Genomic DNA, 22,629 nt, shown 5'->3' on the forward strand with positions numbered 1-22,629 from the left:
CTGTCTCCCTGGACACCCTCTTCCTGCCCAGGACTGCAGGCCACGCAAGGGCAGGCGTTTCTGTCTGCCTGATTCCCCCTGGAGAATGGGTGATGTCCCCCAGTTCTGACACATAGTAGGTGCTCCGTAAAAGTCGAATGAATGCATACACAATGATGAGGCTGCTCAGAGCCAGCTTCCTGGCTGCCCCAGGCGGAAGGAACACATGGGGAATGGGAAGGGAGGGCCTGGGAGAGAGGCTTGGTCCCTGGGGATCCTGGGAGGGTTAGAAGGCTTTGGATGTGAGCTAAAATGAGGATGATGTCAAGTGTCACCCTCCCAGGGAGGCCCCCCATCCATCCTGTTTTAAATTGTACCCTCACACCCCTGGCTTCATGAAACGCTTCACTGCCTATATTTTTCTCCTTGATGTTTTTTACCATCTCATTTACTATGTATGTGCCGTATTTATTTGACGTCTGTCTGCCCTCCAGAATGAAAACAACACGCGAGCAAGGATTTTGCCTGTTTTGTTCCCTAAGGACTGCCCTGTGCCTGGAACGCCCGGCACCTGGTAGGAGCTCCGTACGTGCGGACCCGGAGACAGCCGTGGGTGGGCGGGGCTTCGGGCGGGCCAGGAGGGCCCTGGGCGGTGGCCAGCAGTGAGCGCGGGGCTCAGATCCGAGTAAGGGAAGGGGCCGAAGGTAAACTCTACTAGGGGGGCGGGGACGGGCGTGGCAAGGGTCCGCCTGGAAGCAGAACGAGACTGGGAGGGGTCCTTGGGGGGAGGTCTTCCGAGGCTGGTAGTTTTCGGGGAAAGACCAGTACGGGGCGTGGCTCACATGGGCGTGACCAATCTGGAAGGAGGGCGGGGCTAAGGCTGGGCGGGGCCGGGGTGGGAAGGGTCCTGTCAGGGACAGGTCAACCTGGGCGGGGCCAGTGGCAGAGAGGCGTGGGCAGGGCCAGGCCATGGGCGGCGCCAGGCCGGGATGTCCTCTGTCCCGGGTCCTGGAGCGCTGTGTCCTGGCGGGGCTAGCTCCCGCCTCGCTGGCCCCTCCTTGGCAGGCCGGGCCCCAGAGTGCGCAGGACCGGACTCCCCAGGGTCCGAAGCTGCGGTCGGCACTGTGCTTTGAGGCAGGCGGCCGCCGAGGCCCCGGCGGACTGAGCTCTGCACTGCCCCGGGGCTGTTATCCCGGAGACTCTGAGGGTAAGGGTGAGCCGGGCTGAGGGGGCCTGTGCGTGCCTCTGTGTGTGTACGTGTGTGTGTGTGTGCGTGTGCACATCAGTGTGTGTGCGAATACGTCTGTGCACAACAGAGAATTTGTGTGTGCTTGGAGTTGGGTACGTGCATTCCCCAGGGAGCTCCGTGTGTGTACAAAGTCGCCTGTGTGTGCAAGGGCAGTCCCGCGTGGGAGGAGAGTCGTGCATGGGTGTGCATGCGTGTGAGATAGGGCGCGTGTTAAATGTGGCAAAGACAGTGTGTGTATGTCAGGATGTCTTGGAGGCACATGGGAGGGCGGGTGCAATGATACTTGGGGGGACCGTAGGGTCAGGACGCCTGTGGTGAGCTGTAGGGTGCGTGGGTGGTGAAGTGTAGGAGTGTGAGAATTGCGAATGTGTGTTTCATGAAGTGGCAGTGGGCAGTGCTTTGAGGGCCTCAGTGTGAAGGGGTGGGCACCAAGGAAAGTTCCGGGGTGCTGATTGCTCTTGGAGGGGTGAGTGTGGTCTGGGGCGGTCGGTAATGAACAGGGCAGGTGTTTGGGGTCTGGCCTGGAGTCATGTGGGGATCAGACCAGTCGCATCACTTTGAGAGGTGGGGAGATGCGTGGGTGGGGCCAAGAGGGGCTGGTCCTGCCCCTTGCATGGGGAGCAGTGGGCAGGGTTCTCGCTTCTGCCTCTCCAGTCACCTGTCACCCGGGCTCTGTGCTCACTGTGCCTGAGTGGCTCCTGTGGGCGCTCCTGCAAGGACATGGTGCAGAAGTACCAGCCTCCTGTCCGCGTCCACGAGTACCCATTCGAGCTGGTCATGGCGGTGAGTGACCCCTGGTTCCCTGGCCCCAAGTGACGGTTAGAGGGGCTCAGCTATGCCGCGAGTGAGAGGGAGCTCCTCATTCCCCCCGATGAGAAGGGATCACTGAGCTGCTCCACTGACCCGCTAGGTCCAGTTTCTAGCCAATGACCCCCTCTGCCCAGCCACCCCACCTTTCACAAACCCTGGCTCACCGGCCAACACACAGGGTCTTTCTTTGTCCTTGTTGGAGCTTCCTGTTCTCTCATCTCACGCTTCTCTGACAGAAAACAAGGATAACAGGGGCCAAGCCTCTGTTGTCATTTGGTGCAATGGGAATAATAATAATAATGACGATATTTATTCTGATGATGGTGACAGCGACCATTCACTGAGGGTTTGCCGCCCTAAGTTTTTACATACGTTGTTTCACTTAATGCCCAGTAGTGCACATTATTCCCGTTGAACCTCCACTACACTGAAGCTGGACCAGCAGAGGGGATGGCCCCGACGTCTGTGGCCAGGAAGCAGCAGAGCCCGGGCTCTCATCCTCGCAGCGGGGACTCCAGAGCTGTGATTTTAAACCACAACACCCCGGGTCCTCCCGCTCGCACACCCTCTCCCCACTCTTAGGAGGTGGGCACCAGGAGGAGAGGGGCTCGGTGGGCAGGAAGGGTCTGGGAGCAGTTGCTCTCAGGGTGGATTTGGCCTGACGGTAGGACGTACTCAAGTCGGGCAGCAAGGCAGTGGGGGGCCTAGAACTGGCTCCCAGCCCTCAGCCTCCCAGATGGGTGGTCTTTGCAGAGTGGGGCAGGTGCTGGAGACAGGTGGACGTGCCTCTCCGTCGTGGTGCCATCTCTCTGCCTCTTGGAGCTTCCCTTCCTTGGGAAGAACAGGGGCATTGCACGGGGTTGTGGTGGGGAGTGAATGAGATGGCTCCTGTGGGCGCTCCTGCAGGAACACGGTGCCTCTGGGTGAGGGGTCTGGGGTCGGGGCATGGGGCGTAGGCTACTTCCTGCCGGCGTGGTTATCTATGCTATACGCCTGCGTTTTCTGTCGGGCTCCCAGGGATCTTGATCCTGCACCAATGGAAAAAGACCTCATCAGGGCAGTTACTACCAGAGACTGCTTCTCTGTGTGCCCTAAGCTGTGGAGGGCCAGGCCCGCAGAACCCTGGGTGCTTCAACAGGACTTCCCAGGCTGAGTTCCTTGGGAGGCAGGAGGCCCGGGAAGGTATTTTTACCTGGCTTTCCTGTGGTTTGGGAAAAGTCCTGCCAGAAACAGCTCCTCTCTGAGCTCTGCTGCCTATCTGCAAACCTCGGCGGCGCATGACTGCCAGTGAGGTCACATCTTTCTTGTACCCAGAGGGGAAGGGAACGCACCCTGTTAGACAGGAAAATAGATATCAGTGGCATGGAAAGAGAATAAGGCCAGGAAAAAGCCCAATAAAAAAGACCTAGAGTTAATCAGTTAAAGCTCAAAAAGCCATGAGCAACTTGGCCTGGAATGTTTGAATATTCCCCAGAGAAAGGAGGGCACCTCAGCAGAGCCCATGGCTTTATTGTGTTAATCAGACAGGCTCAGCTTATGTTTTTAACTTTACCTATCTGCTGTTTTTTTTCTCCTTTGGCCCTAATCAAGTAGTTTGCAATCTGCACAATGAATAATGGCAAGCAAGCCCAGCATAAACAACATAGCAACAGGCAGGAAGGATTCCATCTTCAAAATAAGATTGGGTCTTAATACCCAGGAAGTTAAGAAGATGCTTCACTTACTCTTTAGCAAACAGACAACTCAGCCCACCTTCGGGGCCGGGCAGGCAGCCTTGATCTGCTCCCAGACCAAGAAACGCCGGGCTCCCAGGGAGAAATCAGAGCAGGAAGTCCCTTGTGTTAAGTTAGTTCTAAGTATTCAAGGCCCACCTAACAGGTCTGCACCCCAAGCCCTTAGTCACATTCCTGAAGAATCCTGAAATGGGGATCCCCAAAACTGTCAGGGTGCTCCTCTCTCTCTCTGAGGTCGCCTGCACTTTTTCTCTAAGTAACTTTAAATAAAACTTTTCCTCTGCTCACTACTGTGTCTCTGCCCTTCAATTCTTTGTCACGGCGGGAACAAGAATGGAGGGAATACACAATGCCTCCTCCCCAACAGTGCCACTGCAGCCGATTCTAGGAAGAACAGAAAACGTGAATTCTGGTATCTGAAATGTGACGGTATTGGTGCTCTAGAAGCCTTGCTGTGCCAGGGATTCAGGAGTCAGCAAATCCGACTCATCTCTACCACACGTTCTTCAAGTATTCATTCCTCAACATCAAGGAAGGGCTCTTTATTTCTACCCTTCACAGATCATAAGGCAGACAGCAGGGGATAAACCTTGGCCTAGCAGGGGTTCCATGTGTGGACACTAAGGAAAATCCAATCCTCTGAACCCAAGCACGGCTCAGAGCAGCTAAGGAATGGGGCTGCAAGCCAACAGCCGTCTGACTCCCAAAACCAGGCTGCCTTCTCCAGCTTTAAGGGCGGCAGGCCCCTCCCTACAATCTGCGCCTGATGAGAGGGTTCTGAAGCCGCCAGGCCTACACCAGCTCAGGTGTGCCAAGCCAGAACAGGTTCAGCCGTTTCAGTGACCGACTGGAATGCTGCGTTCACCTGAGCAGAGGCTGATGGCACTGTGTGCTGCCCAGAAAGCCCTCCCGCTCACCTGGGCAAGATGGTAGGCACAGGAAGTCTGCCAACTGCTCCAAGTGCCTCAGCAGCACGTCAGTCACTGCGGCTGGGAGGGAGGCTGCGGGAGCAGCAGTCTCAGCAGCGGGCAGGGTGACATTCGGAGGAGAAGGTGGGGTGGCAGGTGGGTCCCCACCCTCCGAGTTCGATGCAGTTTCTAAGGAAGAAAGACAAACGCTTGTCCTCCCTGGCAGGGGAATTCTTTCTGGGGGCCTCGCAGAGCACGGGGAGGCTTGGGGACTCGGGGGAACTCGTGCACAAATGCTTCCTCTCAGTCTCAGGGCTCACTGTGCTCGGAGCCCACTGAGAACCCAAGAGGTGGATTTCTCAGAGGAGAAAGACCAAAAGGGAACCAAAGGGAACCGTCTCGGGAGTGTGAAGTTAACCCATGTTCCTCACCACCCTCACCCTGGAAGATCCACTTCAGCCACTTCTCCGACTGAGCTTGCTCCTCCCGGTAATACTCTTCGCGTGTGATCGGGCCGCAGAGCACGGGAGCTGGAGGCTACCAGGAGAAGAAGGAGAAGCCGAGCCGGTCAGAAGGCAGTGAAAGAAACGTGTGCCCACCCTTCCGTTCCCGAGACGCAGGGGAGCCAGGCTGGGGTGGGCAGGGGCGGCTGGACAGGCCATACCAAGATCAGCGGGATCCCTCGCCTGGAGGGCACCAGGGGAAACCTGCGTCTGCGGAGCCGGGAGCTGCTGGGCGTAGGTGGAGAACCCCAGTTCTGCTTCCCAGGTGTGGTTGTGCCTGCAAATAAAGGACCCGACTTCCTTCCTTCCTCCTCTCTTCCAGAAATGGAGAGGTTTGTCTAGCCAGCCTAGTTTGTAACACTGAACTGTCACTAGGTGTCTCTGGGATTCTATCTTCCATGGTTTGGGCTCTTGGATGGTGTCCACAAGATTATTTCTGACAGTCAAGACGACATGAGGTGGGAATTGCTCCAAATGTGTGCACACGGTTGCTGACTGGACAGAAATTGCCTGGACTGCTCAGGTTCCCCCACCTAGGCTTACCTTACCCCGCACCCCCCAGGTGGCCTGGGTCATGCTCTACGAGTCTGGGCCACCTTCCCTTACCAGACCAGGAAGCCCGAAGGACAGGAACGTCTCTCTCTGTAACTACCAGGCCCCACACAAATCAAGGCTCAGTACATGTGTCCAGTGGGTCATGGCCCATGCGCCCTCCATACACACTACCACCAACACATGCCATGCGTTCATCAACTTACCCTGTTCTCCCTGGGACTGCTTGTCTCCTATGGAGGGAGCTGAGGAGCCGGAATGAGGAGAAAGCTCCTCTCCTCTGTCGGAGGAAGAGGCCCAAGTAAGTACTGGATAACTTCTTACACCCTCCTAACTACCGACTGGCCAACGTCGAGAACAACCATGACTAAGATCCCGGTGTGTCAAGACAACATATAAAATAAATCAAAGAAAATGCCTAAAGAAATGAAGGGAGGCAGTTCAGGGAAGCCACAGAAACACCTTCGTCTTAACACAAGCACAAAACAATCTCCAGAACCTTACGTCCAACCTGGCAAATTTCCGAGAGTTCCAGTCACACCTCTATCTCTAAGAAAGCGGCATTCTAGTCGGACACCTGGAGGGTCAGCTGGGGTCTAGAATGTGAAGCCTGCCGCCCACTCCCATCAGTCACTCTGGTCACTCTGTCCTGTGCAGCCCTTCCCCTTACATCCCATTCCCTCCCGCTGCAGCATGACGGGGAGCAGAGGCCGGTGTGGTCACTGTGTGATGACTGCAAGAGACAGAGCGATTCAGGGCGGCACCATCGCCGCCCTTCAGATGTGAACCGCTTTGATTCTCCAAGTCGGAGTCTCAGATGGCCTAAGTGCTGAGTGAATTCCCCTCCTTTCCTGCCCTCTGATTAGTCCACACGGCAAATCACTGGTTACCTCATTTTCCTTGGTGACCTCTCTGCTGTCTGCAGGCGGAACGAGGAGGGACCGGAGGAGGGTGACGAGCTGGGACCTCTCCTCTTCCAGAACTAAAAGCCAAACACAAGTCACGTGACTGACACTATGTAGTAACTTAGGGACTGACCGTCAACATAATTCTGTGGCTCTAATCCATCACTGTAGATAAAGTCTCCTTTCCACGTGACTCAAAAACACTTCTTTGTGAAGAGGAGCTTCTGGAAAGTGAGTCAATTGCCAGTATTAACTATGGGGAATGAAGTCGGAAAAAGTAATGGAATGCTAATAAACGGCAGAGGAATGAGCGTCCTTTCTGCATGTCCTGAAGAGTGGAGCGTCATACTCAGCGACGGCGGGGAGCGGGCTCTGACGCACACAAGGCCACTCTGTACTCGTCCACGGAAAGGATAAAGGGACACTCAGAGACTGTTCCCGTGAAGAGAAGCCAGGAAGCTAGGTTAGTCTTGCTTCCATTGAATTGTCAGTTTTATTTTATTAAAATTAAAAAATACGCTATTGTGATGCTTGTGACTTTTGCAACATCTATGACATTTACTGTCACATGATAATTATCCCTACAGCCATCTATCCGTGACCAGCCAGGGTTGAGGAGAATCCAGTTCAACACTTAGGGGAAAAGTGCTTTCTCTCACCACACAGATGTGATAAAAGATTTACATTTAGAAGTGTAACAAACAAAGGACTATAACGAAACAGACAAGCAGTTAGATAAGGTTGGGTAGGGAGGGACTGTACGAGAGAGAGAAGACAGAAAGCTGACAGACTGTTCCATAAAACTAAGAACCTTTCTCTCTAAAAATATTGTCCCATGGGAAAGAGACTTTACTGTACACCCTTTGTGCCATTTGAATTTTCAACCATACTAATGTTTCCATAAACCATAAATAAAATAGGAAACCGAAACACCCCGAAACAAAAACAAAACCATAAGCAACATTAAAAGGCACGTCTTTTCCATTAAACTGATGAATTCATGTCTGTACCATGTAAAAACGGAGTCTCGCAATTCCATGTGAATATCACGACCGTGTCGGGGAGAGCGGGCAAGGAGCACGCAGCAAGGCAACTCCCAGAAGCAGCCTGTGTCTCGGGCAGGTAGCTCAGCACTGGCGTCCCGTTTTTATTTGCCGAGTTCCTACTTCATAAGGACACTATACCTTCAGACTCCACAAAGAATCTCAAGACAAGTATGACGGTTCCATCGTCAAGAAATTGACAATCTGGAAAAGAGACAGGGCAGAGCACGAAATGATGACAGCAATGAAAGATAAAGAAGGTCTGTGCCCAGGAGCCAAGAAGCCACCATGCGGAGTTCAGTTAGAGGAATCGGGGGATGAAGGGGGCACTTGAGATGGTCCTTCATGATTTGGCTTAAAAAAGACAACCACACTTGAAGAAAGGCAAACTTTATATAGGCTTGCAGTGGGACGGGCACGTCATTCCGGACAGAGAACAGAACAAGGAAAGGTAAGGAAGCAGGAAAGTATCAGTATTAGGTGCTCTTAGGAGGCATTCTGGTTTGCCTTAATTATGGGTGTATATAAAGGGATAAAAGGTTAGAAATGCAAGCTGGAGGTTTGGCAATTTAAGGCCATTGCAAATATTTCTGCTTTGGAAAACAGTAGGTCCTGTTAAGACAAACGGAGACACCAATGCCACACACACAGAGGTCAGAGGACTTCTCACGTTCTGTTACATAATCAGTCCCAGTTTAATGCTGGTACTAATTTACATAATCAGTCCCAGTTTAATGCTGGTAATGATTTAGCATGGCAAAGCTAGAACTTCTAATTTGCTCAGCTAGGATTTGGGTATTTACTAGTGTTCCTCTGGAAAAATTAAATCAAGTCTAGTAGCTATGCTACCACTCACTCCAAACATGAGGGCTGCCACCTGGGCTGACCGCACTGCATTCAGTATTCACCGCCCGTTCTTCCAATGAGGCACCGGGTAAAGAAGGTTCACGTATAGTCTCTGCTTCCTGACACCTGCTTCTGAGAACTTACATTTTCAAACATCACACACCTATAGGGGGCTGCTAACTACTCACAACAGAATATCCAACAACTGTCAGTGCCAGTGAGTGTACATCTTGCCTTAGGTCACAGGCTCCACCGGTAATGGGAACTTTACAACTAAATGTGGCAAAGGCCTCGTACAGTGTTCTAGACCCACCACCTGCTGAGGGCACGCAGCAAATGCTGAAGACGATGAGGAGCGCATCTGTTTGGAGGCACGGCGGCACGGAAGAGCTCTAACGCCGTGAGACGCGGTGGGGACAAGACAGAGAAGAGAAGCCCAGAGACGAGCCTGCCTCCACGTCTGCATTTCCCCCAGGTGACTGCCGTTTCCACAAGGGAAAGCTGCAGTGCGGAGGCTGCGAGCAGCTGTCCCCAGCCTCACAGGGTTGAAGACACAAATAACGGACTCAGAGCTTTCCAAAGTGGAGGGGTCCTAACAAAACCTCGGTTGGGATCACACAGGCTACACGAGAAGACAGGAGGCAATCAGAAATAAACCAGCCCCCCGAGAACGGACAACTCAGAATCCGTGTCAGTCCCAAGTAGGCAGAGGAATCTGCTCCCTCCCTGGCTGCCTGCCAGAGGGAAAAGGGAAACCTCTCTGGAGAAAGACACCACCACCCAGAGCATCAAGTTAGTGCCACTTTGTTTTGTGTTTTTCACTGTCTGACAGATAAACAACACATAAAATCAGGCATGTAAGATAAGATTTGACCACTAACCAGGTGGACAGAGCACAGAAGATTCAAATACTGGAGTGGTCAAGACTTTAGAGGGACGAGTTACTGTGATTTAAATGACAGTATGGAGATTCCAGGCAGAAATGGTAGATATAAAATTGACTAACTGAAATTAGTGAACTGGAAAACTGAAGAACTGATGGTTGGGAGACAGACGATGGGAAACACGCAGAGACACACATAGGACGCCGTGAAGACGTCTAACATGTCCTAGAATAGTTACTAGAGAGAGGTGAGAAAACAGGGCAGAACAGTATAAAAGATAATGGCTGAGAGCTTCTCAAAACCATCAAAGTCATCAAGCCACACAGTAAGTTCCAAGCAAGAGAAACCACAAGGCAGCACTTCTCAGTAAAGTTTCCCTTCAAGTGAAGGTGGAGCACTTACCAAAACTGCACATGTGCTGGGGCATCAAGCAAATGCAGAACATTTCAAGGACTGATGAAGACACCATGTGACCCAGCAGAATTAAGCTAAAAGCCCGTAATTAAAAGATAACTAGAGAATTCCCAACCATTTAAAAGTTAAGCAGTGTACTTCTAAGTAACCCATGAGTCAAAGAAGAAATCACAATGGCAATTAGAAAATATTTTTAACTGCATGAAAATGAAAAATCCTTCTAATTCAAAACTAGTGGGATGAAGCTAAAGTTGAATTCACAGTAACCTTCAAAACATACATGAGAAAAGAGAACAGGCTGAAACCGAGTGATCTAAGAATCCACGCTTAAAGCCACAAAGGCATCCTAGCACCTCAAACATGAAGAAAGGGAGAAGGAAATAGTACCTATGAGAACAGAAATTAAAGAAACAGAAAAACATAAGAGAATGGCTCCTAAAGTTGGTACTTGACAATATGACTTTGGAAACGGAACTCCCTTAATCCAATAAAGGTATCTACAAAGAATGTCTATATTCAAATGTCACATGCAATAGAAAACTGGAAAGTGCTCCCTCTGAGATTGGGAAAAACAAGGCAAAGATGTTTGCTATCACTTCTGTTCAACATTGTACTGGAGATCTTAGCCAAGTGCAGTAAGGCATAAAAAAACAATAAAAGGACTGGAAGAAAGGAGAAAAAGTGTCATGATTGCAGACATGACATACATATAAAAATCCGGAAGAATATACAGATAAATGTTCAGAGTTTAGCAAGTTTTCTGAATACAAAAATCAGTTGCATTTCTAACATCAGCAACAAATTTTCAATGTACTATTTATAACAGCATCAAAAACATACATCTAGGAAAAATTTAATAAAAGATACAAAAAACCACTACACAGAGAAGTTGATGATGTAAATAAGTGAAGAATGTACGGTGTTCATGGATTTTAAGATTAAATACTGTACAAATATCGATTCTCTCCAAAATAACTGTTAGATTAAAGGCAATCCCAATCAATAGCTCAGCAAGTGCTTTTTGTTTTTGTTTTGGTAGAAACTGACACATTGATTCTAAATTTATGTAGAAATGCACAGGGTCGTGACGCAAGAGCCTTCAGAAGAGGAATGAGAGAAATGACAGCGTTGGGTGACTTATTCTACTAGATATCAAAACATAAAGACTGTACAGCATAGGGAAGAGAAAAAGATGGGCACAGGCAGAAAAACAGAGCAGCGGAACAGGTCAGAATCTAGAAGTGGATCCGCGTACACGTGGGCATTTCAATTGCAACTGTGGGATTACTATAGAAATCAAGCATAGAAATCAAACGTATAATCATATATGACTTGGTTATTTTTCCTGTAATTCCTGATAAGTGATCAAGAACAGAACAAACAAGACCAAGACAGTTTCTGTGCCCTAATTGCCTTTGCTATTGTTTCAATACCATGTGAGACATCGTGGCCCAGGAGACCGGAGCCTGCTGAGGGTGCAGTTTCCAGTTGGTTAATGATTGTCTAGTAAGTCCCCCCCACAGGATTCTACTGTTGTGAACACGTATGTGCTCAATAAATACAAAGGGTGCCCTCTCAGCACCACTCTTGCGCTGTTAGGCCTCGAGTCCCCTGGCTGGTCCTTTCAGGTCTCCGGGATCTCATCGTGTCTCCCCCCTTATCTGCAGGTTGGAAGCAGGGAGGGACCGACATGCAACAAAGCCGATACTGTGAGCAATAGGGAAAGGGTGACCCATTCTTTCGGTGAATGTTACAGAATCAAACGGATATTACATGGAAAAATATTAAGACTGATCTTGACCTCACACCATGTAAAACAAAGTTTTTCAGGTGAGGATCCAAATGTGAAAGGAAAAATAATGAAGTTCCTAGAAAGGACTATTGGAGAGGATCATCACGGCCCTCGGCAGGCACAGATTTCCTAAACAGCACAGAAAAGACACTAACCGCAAGTGAAATGACTGAAAGAGAATGAAATGGGGGACGCTTACTTACAGCAACATATATCATTCAGAAAGCTTGCATCTAGAACATATAAAGAACTTGTATACGTCAGTAAAGAAAAGATAGAGAACCTAATAGAAAAGTCAAGAAACTTGCACAGGCACTTCATAGAAAAGGATGTACAAATGGCCAATGAACTCATACTTTTAACTCATTAGTAATCAGGAAAATGCAAATTAAAACTACAATGAAATGCTACTTCACACCCACTGAAATGGGTCATTAAAGAGAGTGGCAACAGCAGGTGTCAGTGAGGATGTGTAACTCCAGGAACAAAAGCTCCCCTGCTGTGGTAGGAGTATTAACTGAAACATCACTTTCTACAATTGGTCAAATTGCTAAGACCGAACATACACGTACTTGATATATGTGCACCAAAAGACTAATACAAGAATGTCTAGAGCAGCATTACGCATAGTGGCTCCAAACTGGAAACCCAAACGTCCAGTGGTAGAATGGTTAAGTTGTGATATATCCTACAGTTTAAGAGAATACACAACGAAAATGAAAGACCCCTGTTACCTGCAACAGCACGGATGAATCTCACAAGTAAAATGGTGAGTGAAGGAACCCACACATAAAAGAAAGCATATTCTGTTCCCATTGATATGAGGTTCAGAAACAGGGACAACTATATGTGGTGCTAATAATCAGGAAAGAAGAGAGGGAAGGAGTAGTGACTGAGAGTGGGTATGAGAGGGGCTCGGGGATGTTGAAAATGATTTATTAACTTGGCCTGGGTGGTGGTTCCATGGAATGGTTACGCTTTTGACAACTGCTTTTCTGCACATTTTAAAAAGGCCATTAAAGAGAGGCTGCGGTCGTCTGCGGGGAAGGCCCCTGAACACCCAAGCCTGCCTTCACAGGAAGAGTGCGGGCACAGAAGGGGCAGAGGTGCCTTTCGTTATTTTGTCAGCTACTGGTGTTTTCACAGTACTTTAATGCCTGATTTCAAATTACAGCACTACTAATATTTATTCTGAAAGGCAGGTTTCCATGTAGCAGATATTAGCAACTTCCGACACAATCTCTAGGAATAATTCGCGGTTCTGAACCGTGCTTTAGGAAAACATTTCCTGTACAAACAGGCATTTAAAAAAGCACAAGTTATCTTAACATTCCAACAATTATCATATACAACCAAGTAGAAAAGTACTGAGGCTCAGTCGTTATCAGCACCCCATTCCATGCCTTTTATGGTGCGTCCCTCATCCTCTCATGTCACTGCAACACTTTAAGTGAGCCAGCCATTGAACAGTTCACATACGCTAGCCGCATTGCTAACAATACACTCAGCAGGTAACAGTGTAAATTAAGTTAACCATCAATACTTGCTTGAATACACAATAAAATACCTAAGGAAAGAAAAAAAATAGTAAAGTCTAAATTACCACAAGTGACAAACATTTAGAAACCCGACCTGACCTGTTTTCATTCAACTGCCTGCTGAATTTTTCTTCACGCCCCATGAAAAGCACAATTCAACTTGAAAGGGTAATGTTACAGGCAACATGTTAGAATAAGCAGTAATTCAAATTAAGATAAACTAATGAACATTTCTAGAATAAGAAAAAAACAAGACCTATATTTAAAACCCAAGTTTAAAGACATCTTTACAATAATACCTCATGATTTTCAATGAATACGCTTTTTAATAAAATATGTACATTATGCTACTGATTAACGTGAAGATAATGTACAAGTCCTTCACTTTCTCTATGACTGAAATTCAATCCTATGAGGACAACATAATTTTGTTGTGTCACAAAAGTACTTTATAATAATTTAAACATAACTATTGCTCAAGACTGAGGTTACACTCTGTGAAACCATGCATAAATTCAAAGCTTTATAAGTAGATTAAAAGCCATAAGGGGTACATCTAAAACATATAAAACAACCTGTTAAAAAGTTTAAGATTATTTTTACCCTGCCTGCTTGTTAGGCCATCATACATAGCATCGTATAATGTCAAGTCCGAAGCTCTGAGTGTGACTTAAGTTCCCCGAAATTAAATGACTGTACTTATTTAAAATAATAGTAATAGGTGGCACTTCCTGAATGCTTACAATGGACAATATAAACTCCTGAACACTTTATATGTACTACCTTGCAACTACCTTATGAAGTAGGTCAAAATCATTATTTCCGTAAGTGTACAGCCTTACCTTCAGATTTTTTGTTACATATATTAATTACATACCTTTAATAACTCAAAAAAAAAAAAAAGAGTATAAGAGACATGTGACCCAAATGCAATGAGTTGATTTTTGGTCCCTGTTCAAAGTAACTATAATAAAACTGGGTAATAAGGGCAAATTGGAGTGATAATAACTAACATTAAGTCACGATTATTCAGAGGAATAGAGGTACTGTGGTTATTAATGTTCAAAAGTTTAAAAAATACACTAAAGTACCTACAGGTGAAACAACATGTTTGTGCTTTAAAACACAAGAGCAAAACCAATCTGGGGTGGGGGTGTTGACGGAACAGGACTGACAAAACAGTTAAGTGCTGGAGCTACGTGGAGGTTCATATGGTATTTTCCCTTCCTTTTGTGTATGTATGACATTTGACATAAAATTGTGAGGAGGAGCAATGACTGACTGTGTATCTCATATTGGGTCTGTTGTGATCACTGATTGAGGAAATGTGTGTACAGTGCTCAGCAGAGGGCCTAGTGCAGAATAAAGACTTCATACTATTGTCCTCTGCATTTGCCATAACTGCCTGGCTGGGGCCTTCATCTCCTATATTTGTCATTGATCATTAACATGTCATTTATATTACTCTAAGAGCCTTTGGTACGGATGAAAACTTATGTCAAATTCTTTCTCCTCTCAAAAACCTCCTCCACACATGCGTTATTTTTTTCAAGCTCCTATATATCGGGTGCCCACTTACTGACAAGCACTGTAATGGGTGCTTTTCAAACATCACCTTCAATCTTTACAACAGTCCTTTAGAGATGAGAAAAAGAGAGTTCAAGTCATTTACCTGCCCAAGAGTCTATAGCTTAGCTGCTAAGTGCCAAAGCCAAGATTTGAACCCAAGTCATTCTGGTAGCAAAACTTGACCTGTTCTCCAGTCTACACTACATCCTTTCTAAAAAGAATTATAACCACTTATTTTAAAGACTTTCATTAAATTCCCAGTACCTATAGGATGAGTTTATGACCCAATGCAATCCAGACTCAATCTACCCTTTTAATCAGATTAGTACCATTTTTGAAGTATTCATCCTTTGTCCATTTATCTATAGTAGTGGCTCTGTCTTGCATCCAGGTTTCCACATAAGCATTCTGGGCTTTCTAGTTTGTTCCACTGGTCTATAGCGAACATTCAGGGGTTGGTAACTGCTGTCACCTTAGAGGTGATCTCAGCATCTGACAGAAGGCAGCTAGTAAACACTGCACAATCAACAAATAAATGCAAAGAACCCACTTCTTCCACAGCACCAGGGGAAGGAACCTGAGAGATGCCTCCAGTCGAGCTGTAGGAACTGGTAATGGCATTGCGGCTGGACAGACGGATGCCACATGTGCACGTGCCCTTCAAGCAGCTCACAGCATAGGTGGAGGGTCTCTTATCCAAGTGGCCATCTGAGCTCTGGGAATTGAGGCCACTCTTCGGAGGCCCAGGCCTAAAAGGGAAATAAAAGGGAAAAACACAGATGTGCTACTGAAAGGCAGCAACATTGTTTTAAGGCTTCATCCCATGGTCACAATGTAATGTAATGAAAAAGGACAATGTTGTTAATCTTACTGTTAATTCAGCTACACATGTCTCACAAAGTCAGAAAGGGAAAGCTCAGTATTTTAAAAATTAAACGTATGATTCTACTTATGTATACTCTAGGAAACGCACACAAATCTACAGTGACAGAATGGGGACCACTGGATGCCTGGCAGCAGGGGCAGGGCGAGAGGGAGGTCTTAGGCTCCACCGAGGGGCCCGGGGAAACTTCTGGCAGGAATGGTGATGTTCAGTATCTTGGCTGCGGTGATGGTTTCATGGGTGTGAAATTGAGACAACATAGTTACTGCGGCAAGTTCCTCAAAATGTTCCTCTCTGATTTCAAAGAGGAAGATGTTCCTACACTGATGGGCAGTGACTGCAATGGGGTCTGGGGGGGACACCATAACAGGGGGGAATGTTGTAACCACATTGTTTTTTCATGTGAAACATTCATGAGTGTATATCAACAATACCTTAATAAAATAAATAAATTAAAAACAAAAAACAAAAAAACAAAGTCAAGTCCTCGGTCTTGGGAGGGTCAGCGTGTCTTACCCGCAGGAAGGCCTCCAAGGGGACCGGAGGGAAGGAGGGCGGTCCGAGGGGTGAATGGGATGGCGGCGGGCCGTCGGGGCAGGCGGGGCCGGCGGGGCCGGCGGGTGGGCGGAGCTTCCGAGGAGGGGCCGGGGCGGGGCCGGTGGGCGGGCCGGTGAGCGGAGATGGGTGAGAAGTCCTCGCACCAGCTCCGTGAAAAGAAGTCCCACCAGAGTGATGAGAAGGGCTCCCACCAGCTGGGTGAGAAAACCTCCCACCAGCTGGGTGAGAAGCCCTCCCACCAGCTGGGTGAGAAAACCTCCCATGACGGGCGATCAGCGAGGTCTGTCTGGGTAGCGAGCTAGCGACCGCAGTCCAAGGCTCCTCTACCAGACTGACTCCCTCTGCCAGCGCGCCTGGGCCAGGGGCGAGGCGGGCATTGTGCGCTGGCGGGCATTGTGCGCTGGCGGCGCGCGCTCCGGGGTCGCCGGGACACGGCGCGCGAAAGGGGTCTCGGGGCCCGCGGCCCGGTGCCCACCCCCCCTGCGGGGGTCAGCGCCTGGGACAAAAATCACACCCACCCTTACGCTGCCTTGAGCGCCTTGCCCATGTGTTTTTTTTTTTAAGTTTTCCAATATATTTATTGTAAAAATTTCACATATAAGTGGACCCATACAGTTCAAACGCATGTTGTTGAAGGGCCAACTGTTTCTGAATATTTTTTAGTATTTTAATGTATTATTTGACTTTTGGTGTACCTCCTTGATTTTTTTAAGAGGTTCTGAGGATCTACAGTATACATGCCTGATTGTGTACCACCTGCTTATGATCAGTATTTTATCACTTGAAGTAAATGTAGAAGCCTAACCGCCATTCAGATCCTTTCACCCTCCCCCTCTTATGTCAATTTCAGGGTCGTTATGTGATTTACACTGACGAACACTGACAGCCTCACCCGATACTGTTGCCATTTCTGAAGACCAGCATTTGATTCAGGAGACCTAGGATCCGCCCTGAGAACGTGGGGGGCATCAGCCAATCAGCCAGCCCAGCCCACAGAGAGCAGGCAGGGGGGGCAGACCGTCTGCTGAGATGACCATCTTCTGCCCTGGGCTCTCCACAGTCACAGGCCAGTCCCGACCTACACTTCCTCCTACACGGTCCCCACAGGTCTGTGGGTTCTTCCCCTGGAGCACCCCCGACTCACCCAGTGACAAAGGGCTACTCCTGCCTCCTGTTTCCGGGCTCCCGCCCCCTGGGGCCAGGCCACCTTGCATCCCCGCGGGGGGCCCTCCCTGTAACCAGAGCCCCTGCGGGATGATGCGCACCCCAGCCTGCGGGGCAGCCGCCGGCGATCCAGGCAGGGGCCTCCTCTCTGCAGGACGGAGGTTGAGCCCCCCATCGCCTCTGCTTCCTGCCGCTGCGCCGCCCACCCAAAGCTGCTGCGCTCTTCTGTTTTCGCAGCGGCCTCACAGGGACCCGCTCCCTGCCTTGCTGGTGGACTTGACACCATCACATTCCGCTCTCTGGGAACAAGGGGCACCGTTAAATAGCAAGGGAACTCCCTCTGCGAAGTGGCCTCCCGGCGGGGATGGTGCTGGGGCCGCCCGCCGCTGCCCTGCCCCTGCGGAGGCGCGGTCCCTCTTCATAGGATGAAGGGGCTTGGCCTGGGACAGGCGAGCGTGGGTATGGGGGCAGAGGGCTCAAGCTGGCACTGTAATGGCAGTGGGCACTGACCGAGGGCGAACAGACCTTGCAGAGGGAGGCAGCTCCCTGGGGACCCGGCCATGCCAGCGCCCTCCCACTGAGGCCGGGGTTCTCGTTTGCGGAGTCAAGAATGAGCTTAGCGGTCAAGGTAGGAGAGCCGGGAAGACTTTTATTGAGAGAGACGGTGAGAGGACAGACAGAGCTCCCGGCTCGGGAGAGCTGGGGGGCGGGGGGTGGGGGCGCACAGGAGAGCCGGGGGTGCTAAGTTGTCTAGGGGGTTTACAGGCGGTTGAGAGACAAAGAGCTGGCGATGCAGACCCACCAAATGGTCTCTACATGTTTATTTTTACGGAGACACTAGGTTTCTTATGAGGTTTCCAGACTATTTTGCAGTTTGCATAAGAAATTTACTGCTTTGATCCTTTCTTAGAATAGCAGTTTCTTGGTTTGGGAGCACATCAATCGAGGCTGCTTGTCTTGCTTTCAAGGTGAGCTGAGTTATTGTGGGTTTGTTAAATAGTAAATTAAGAATCTTACTTCTTAACTTCTTATCTTTAAGATGGAATCCTTCCTGCCCTTCATTATGTTGTTTACGGCTGGGCCTACCTGTTATATTAATTGCCCAGGTTATATGTTCCTTGATTAGGGGCTGGAGGAGGAAAAGCAGCATCTGGGTAAAGTTAAAGATAAACTGGGCTTTTTAGCCGCTAAAGTAAATTTTACAATAGCCTCATTTAATTGATACAAACAATACATGGGCTATGCTGAGGTATTTTCTTTTCTGGGAGATGTTCAAACATTGCAGGCTGTTACTCCTGCCTTTTTACTTTTAACTAATCTTCACTGAAGAATGCTTATATTCCTAGTTTAATATTTTACTTTAGAGAATTAATGTGACTCTGTCTTTGCTTAATTGTTTAATACGGAGTTTTGGCAGGGGTCTTCTCCCAGAGGCCCTCACCCTGCTCTGACTACACCCACGGTCCCCGTCTCACCACCAAGGGAGCAGACGGCCTCTTCTTACCTTGGGTGGGCTCCACGTGCCTGACGGGGCTTCGAGCATTAGGTGGGAAGCGTTTTCTAAGTTCTTCAGAGAAAAAGGGCAGGAAGGAAATGCACCAAGACCTCTAATGACTGGATCACTCTTTCCAAGTGTCTCACCTTCCCTTCCAACTACTCATCACCCCCCAACTACGCCCAGGCCCAGCCAATCAGCTAGGGCCACGGCCATCACCCCCCCAAACCGCCCTGGAAACCCATAAAACCTTTGTTCTGGGGAAAACGCGCTCTCTTTCTCTGGCATCTTGCCACTGCTTTGGTGTAGATGAGAAATTGAGCTGGAGCTAGCTCGAATAAAGGCTCTCTGCTTTTGCATCGGTGTCGGCTCCTTGGTGGTCTTCTGGGATTCGTGAATTTGGCCACAACAGTTGTTTTTCTGTATAGTCGGGGGGAATAAGGGGAATACACAATGTGCATATGCAGGCGCCTCTACCCAAGGCTCTCCTGTTGCTGGGCCTCAGGTTTCCACCTTCAAAATGAGAATGCCAAGGTATGTCCTGGGTTTCTTTGCATTGCTACTGCTCTGTTATTTAGCAGAGGTTCCCAGACTCCAGTCCAGGGCTGTCTGTCCATCCACCAAGTTCACTAACCCCCAGACAAGCAAGGGGGATCTGTGGGAGGGCAGAGCTGGGACAGGACCCACAGCCTCCTCCTACCCGGTGGTCAGCTTGGGGCACAGGAACCTCACACTGGGGCAGGAGGTGGGTGTTGGATGGTACAGGTCCCAGCATGGCTCTAAGTCAGCACAGGGCACTCAAGTACCGAACTGACCTCTGTCCCTTGACCGCTTGCATCTCGCACTTACATCCTTACGTGGAAGGCGTGCGATCTGTTTGCCATCTGTCCCGGTGTAAAGGGTGAGCGTGCCGGGTTTCCCCTTGTACAGGAGGGGCCTTTCCATCTTCCCCTAAGTGTGCGCTCTACACACACTCGTCCCGGTGGGAAGCTCTGCGCGCGTTCCGCCCCCTCGGACCTCCGGCGCCTGCCGACCCCCGCCCCGCCGGCCTGCCTCGGTCCCCCGGCCCCCGCGTCCTGCCGACCGCCCCCTACCGCGCGGCCGCACGTCCGTCCGCGGCCTCCCCCCGGCCGATCTCCTCCCCGGGCCCCCGCCGGGGCGCGCGGTCCCTCCGGCCCGGCTCCAGCGGGGCGGCGCCTCGCGGCGGGAGTGCCCGGGGCGCGGGGCGGGTAGCGCCAGGCCGAGCGCGGAGCCAAGGGCCGCGCCGGGACCCGGGCCGGGGCCGCCGCTGCTGCTCGCGTGGCCCCCGCCCGCCGCAGGCGACAGCGGCGAGAGCGGTGAGCGCGGCCCGGGCGCCCTCCCGGGGACTGCGACTCGCCCGGGGCCCCTGCGCGCTCACCGGCGCCGGCCTGGGGCGCAGGGCGGACCTCGTGAGAGCTCGCGTCGAGGCGGCCGGGGAGTAGCGGACGCCGGCGCCCCCTCCTCTGCGCCCAGGGCCGGGTTCCGCCGTCGGGACCCTCGGCACGTGCCCTCCCTTCTCTACTCAGCGCGTTCACGTCGGTCACGGCCATCACGCGCCCTTCCTTGGAGGTGGAGAGGCCCACTGGGGTCCTTGGGGACTCCAGTGGGGCTCCGGATGCCAGGCCAGCCGGGATGAAGGATTAGGCGGTGGCATTCCAGGGCGCCCAGCTGTTCTGGGAGAGGGGCAGAGTGGGGAGCAAGCGGCCAGAGCGGGGCTCCGGTGGGCGTCCTCTCCCCGCCCCCAGTGGCTGCCCCTGCCCCAGTGCAGTCACTTCCAGCAGCTGGCCTCGCTCCGGGGGCCTGGGCTCCAGGCGGCCCTGAGGGGCCGTTGGGCCACCCGGTTCCGAGTAAATGGCGTTGGGCACTCTCTGCGCGCCCTTGCATTTCTGCTCGCTGAGAGGCCCCACCCAGGACCGAGGCCCGTCGAGGGGGCTAGACCGGAGCTGCTGCCCCTCAGCCTGACTGGGGGTGTTGGGGGACCGCCCCTGACTCCTGTGGGAGGGCCATGAGGCTGGTGCGCCCCTGGGGTGGGCAGGAGGCCCTCCAGTAGAGTCTAGGCCTGCTGCCTCCACTTGGGGCTCCCAGCCCCCACCCCCTTCTCTAAGATCGTGCTCCCCTCCAGCTCCTATTTCCTTGAGGGCCATGCCTCTAATTTCAGCGCTTGGTGCCGCCTGAAATAAAAGGGAGCTTCCCCCCGAGACCAGCTCCTGATTAAATTGCTCCCTTGGATACCACCACCCTCATCTTCTTTCTCACCACCCCGGGGGCAGGGCTGAGTGAGGGGTCACTGGGGGGAGGCTAGGGAGCTGGAAAACCTGGGCGATCTCTCACCTCCCAGGCTTGCTGAGGGGGCAGGTGCCTGCTTTAGTTTGGAGGGGGCAGGACCGAATGCCCTTTCTCAGGTTCCCAGGATGGGCTCAGGGACTTTCCTTTCTCTTCTCACCTGTGTCCTTAGAAGTGGCTTGTGGGGCCAGGCTGGGGTGCACACAGCTGGCACTTCCTGGTACCAGAGATGTGCCTACCACATCCGGCCCAGACTAGTGTGTTAATGGCCTGGTGTGTTCACCAGGGTTACCCTGTGGGCAGGGAGGTGAGACTGCAGCCCACAGTGGGGGGATGCTGGAGGGGCTGTGTTGGTCTTGGGAGTGGGGGACCAGTTGGTCTTAGGGGCGCCCCTGAGCAGGTGTTTTCTCTCTGGTGCACCTGCTGAAATTTCACAGCTTGGTTCCAGGTGTGCGCGGGCTGGTACTTCAGGGCCATGGACGTCAGAAGGCCTTGCCCCTCTCAGGTCAGGGGGCTGGGTGCCAGCTGGCTGGCTGTTTCGCTAAGGCCCCCTACTTCTCAGGAGGGAATGGGGGAGGCGGCCCTGCCTCAGCAACAAGCATTTTTCGTTTTTTTTGGTCCCTGTCATCATGTTATCCCAGGGGCTGCAGCAGCCTTAGTTCAGCACTGAGGCCACACCTGGTGGGTCGGACCTGGTAGCCAGCGGACACCTGGAATGCTGCCCAGCACCCCCATGCGTGGCTCTAGTGGAGCTCAGACTGGCTTTGCGAGTGGGTTGTCTTTTCTCAGCGTGTGTCCGTGGGAGGTTCAGGAGGTTGGCAGGAGAGCCAGCTATTCTCCTGGCTCCCTTACCTGCTCACGTGGAGGGGCACCAGCCTTAGCGATGGCGTGGTATGAGCTTCCAGTCTTCCTGTGGGCAGAGAGGCACCCAGCTTGGAGGAAAGTGAGGCCATAGCCTGCTGTGTTCCGTGCATTTCTTCTGGAAGCACTTTAACACCCATTAACCTTGGAGGGAGGGTCACCACCTTGGATAACTCATCAGGAGGCTGGGACGCAGAGAGGGTAATTGGTATCCACAGTCATGGGCACGAGGCTGAGCTGGCACAGGGGCTGGGCTCCCTCCATGCAGCCAGCCCCTGGGCCTAGTCAGCCACCCGGTGGGGGGGGGGACCGAGAGCTGTTCAGTGGGCACCCTCACCCACCCGTGTTGCACGGCATGGGCACGTGTGCCAGGGGAGGTTATGCCCTGGTTCGTGGACACTCCCAGGAGGGGTCTAATCCAGGATGGGGCCTCAGGCCTCTGTGAAGACCCCAGAGCTGGTTGGAAAGGCTGCCGTGATGGGGGGTGAGCAGAGTGACAGCTTTGGGAGGTGTAGGGCTGGGGGGCCAGAGAGGCACTGAAGGACCCGTTCACGCAGGAGCCCCACGCTGGGGCCACGGGCAGTTTGTCCACCCTGGGCCCCTGCACGTGCCCACCAGAGCATGGGTGGCCTGCCCTCC

The 22,629-nt window shown here is 51.3% G+C and overlaps 1 protein-coding gene across 1 annotated transcript in view; it reads right to left on the reverse strand.

Annotated features, from left to right (window-relative positions):
• Positions 1-2,326: 2,326 nt before the first annotated feature.
• The window catches only part of LOC140843928 (nuclear envelope pore membrane protein POM 121-like), a 31,701-nt gene continuing 11,398 nt past the window's right edge, over positions 2,327-22,629 (reverse strand). Inside the window, exons 2-8 of the mRNA XM_073214462.1 lie at positions 6,625-6,716; positions 5,941-6,014; positions 5,344-5,459; positions 5,111-5,216; positions 4,689-4,868; positions 3,231-3,370; positions 2,327-3,066 (exon numbers count right to left, since the gene is read on the reverse strand). Of these exons, the coding sequence (XP_073070563.1) occupies positions 3,019-3,066; positions 3,231-3,370; positions 4,689-4,868; positions 5,111-5,216; positions 5,344-5,459; positions 5,941-6,014; positions 6,625-6,629 (669 nt within the window). The 5' untranslated portion in view covers positions 6,630-6,716 and the 3' untranslated portion in view covers positions 2,327-3,018. The remainder of the gene's footprint in view (positions 3,067-3,230; positions 3,371-4,688; positions 4,869-5,110; positions 5,217-5,343; positions 5,460-5,940; positions 6,015-6,624; positions 6,717-22,629) is intronic.

This window comes from Manis javanica, chromosome 10 (genome assembly GCF_040802235.1).
Source record: "Manis javanica isolate MJ-LG chromosome 10, MJ_LKY, whole genome shotgun sequence".
NCBI classification, from domain to species: Eukaryota; Metazoa; Chordata; class Mammalia; order Pholidota; family Manidae; genus Manis; species Manis javanica.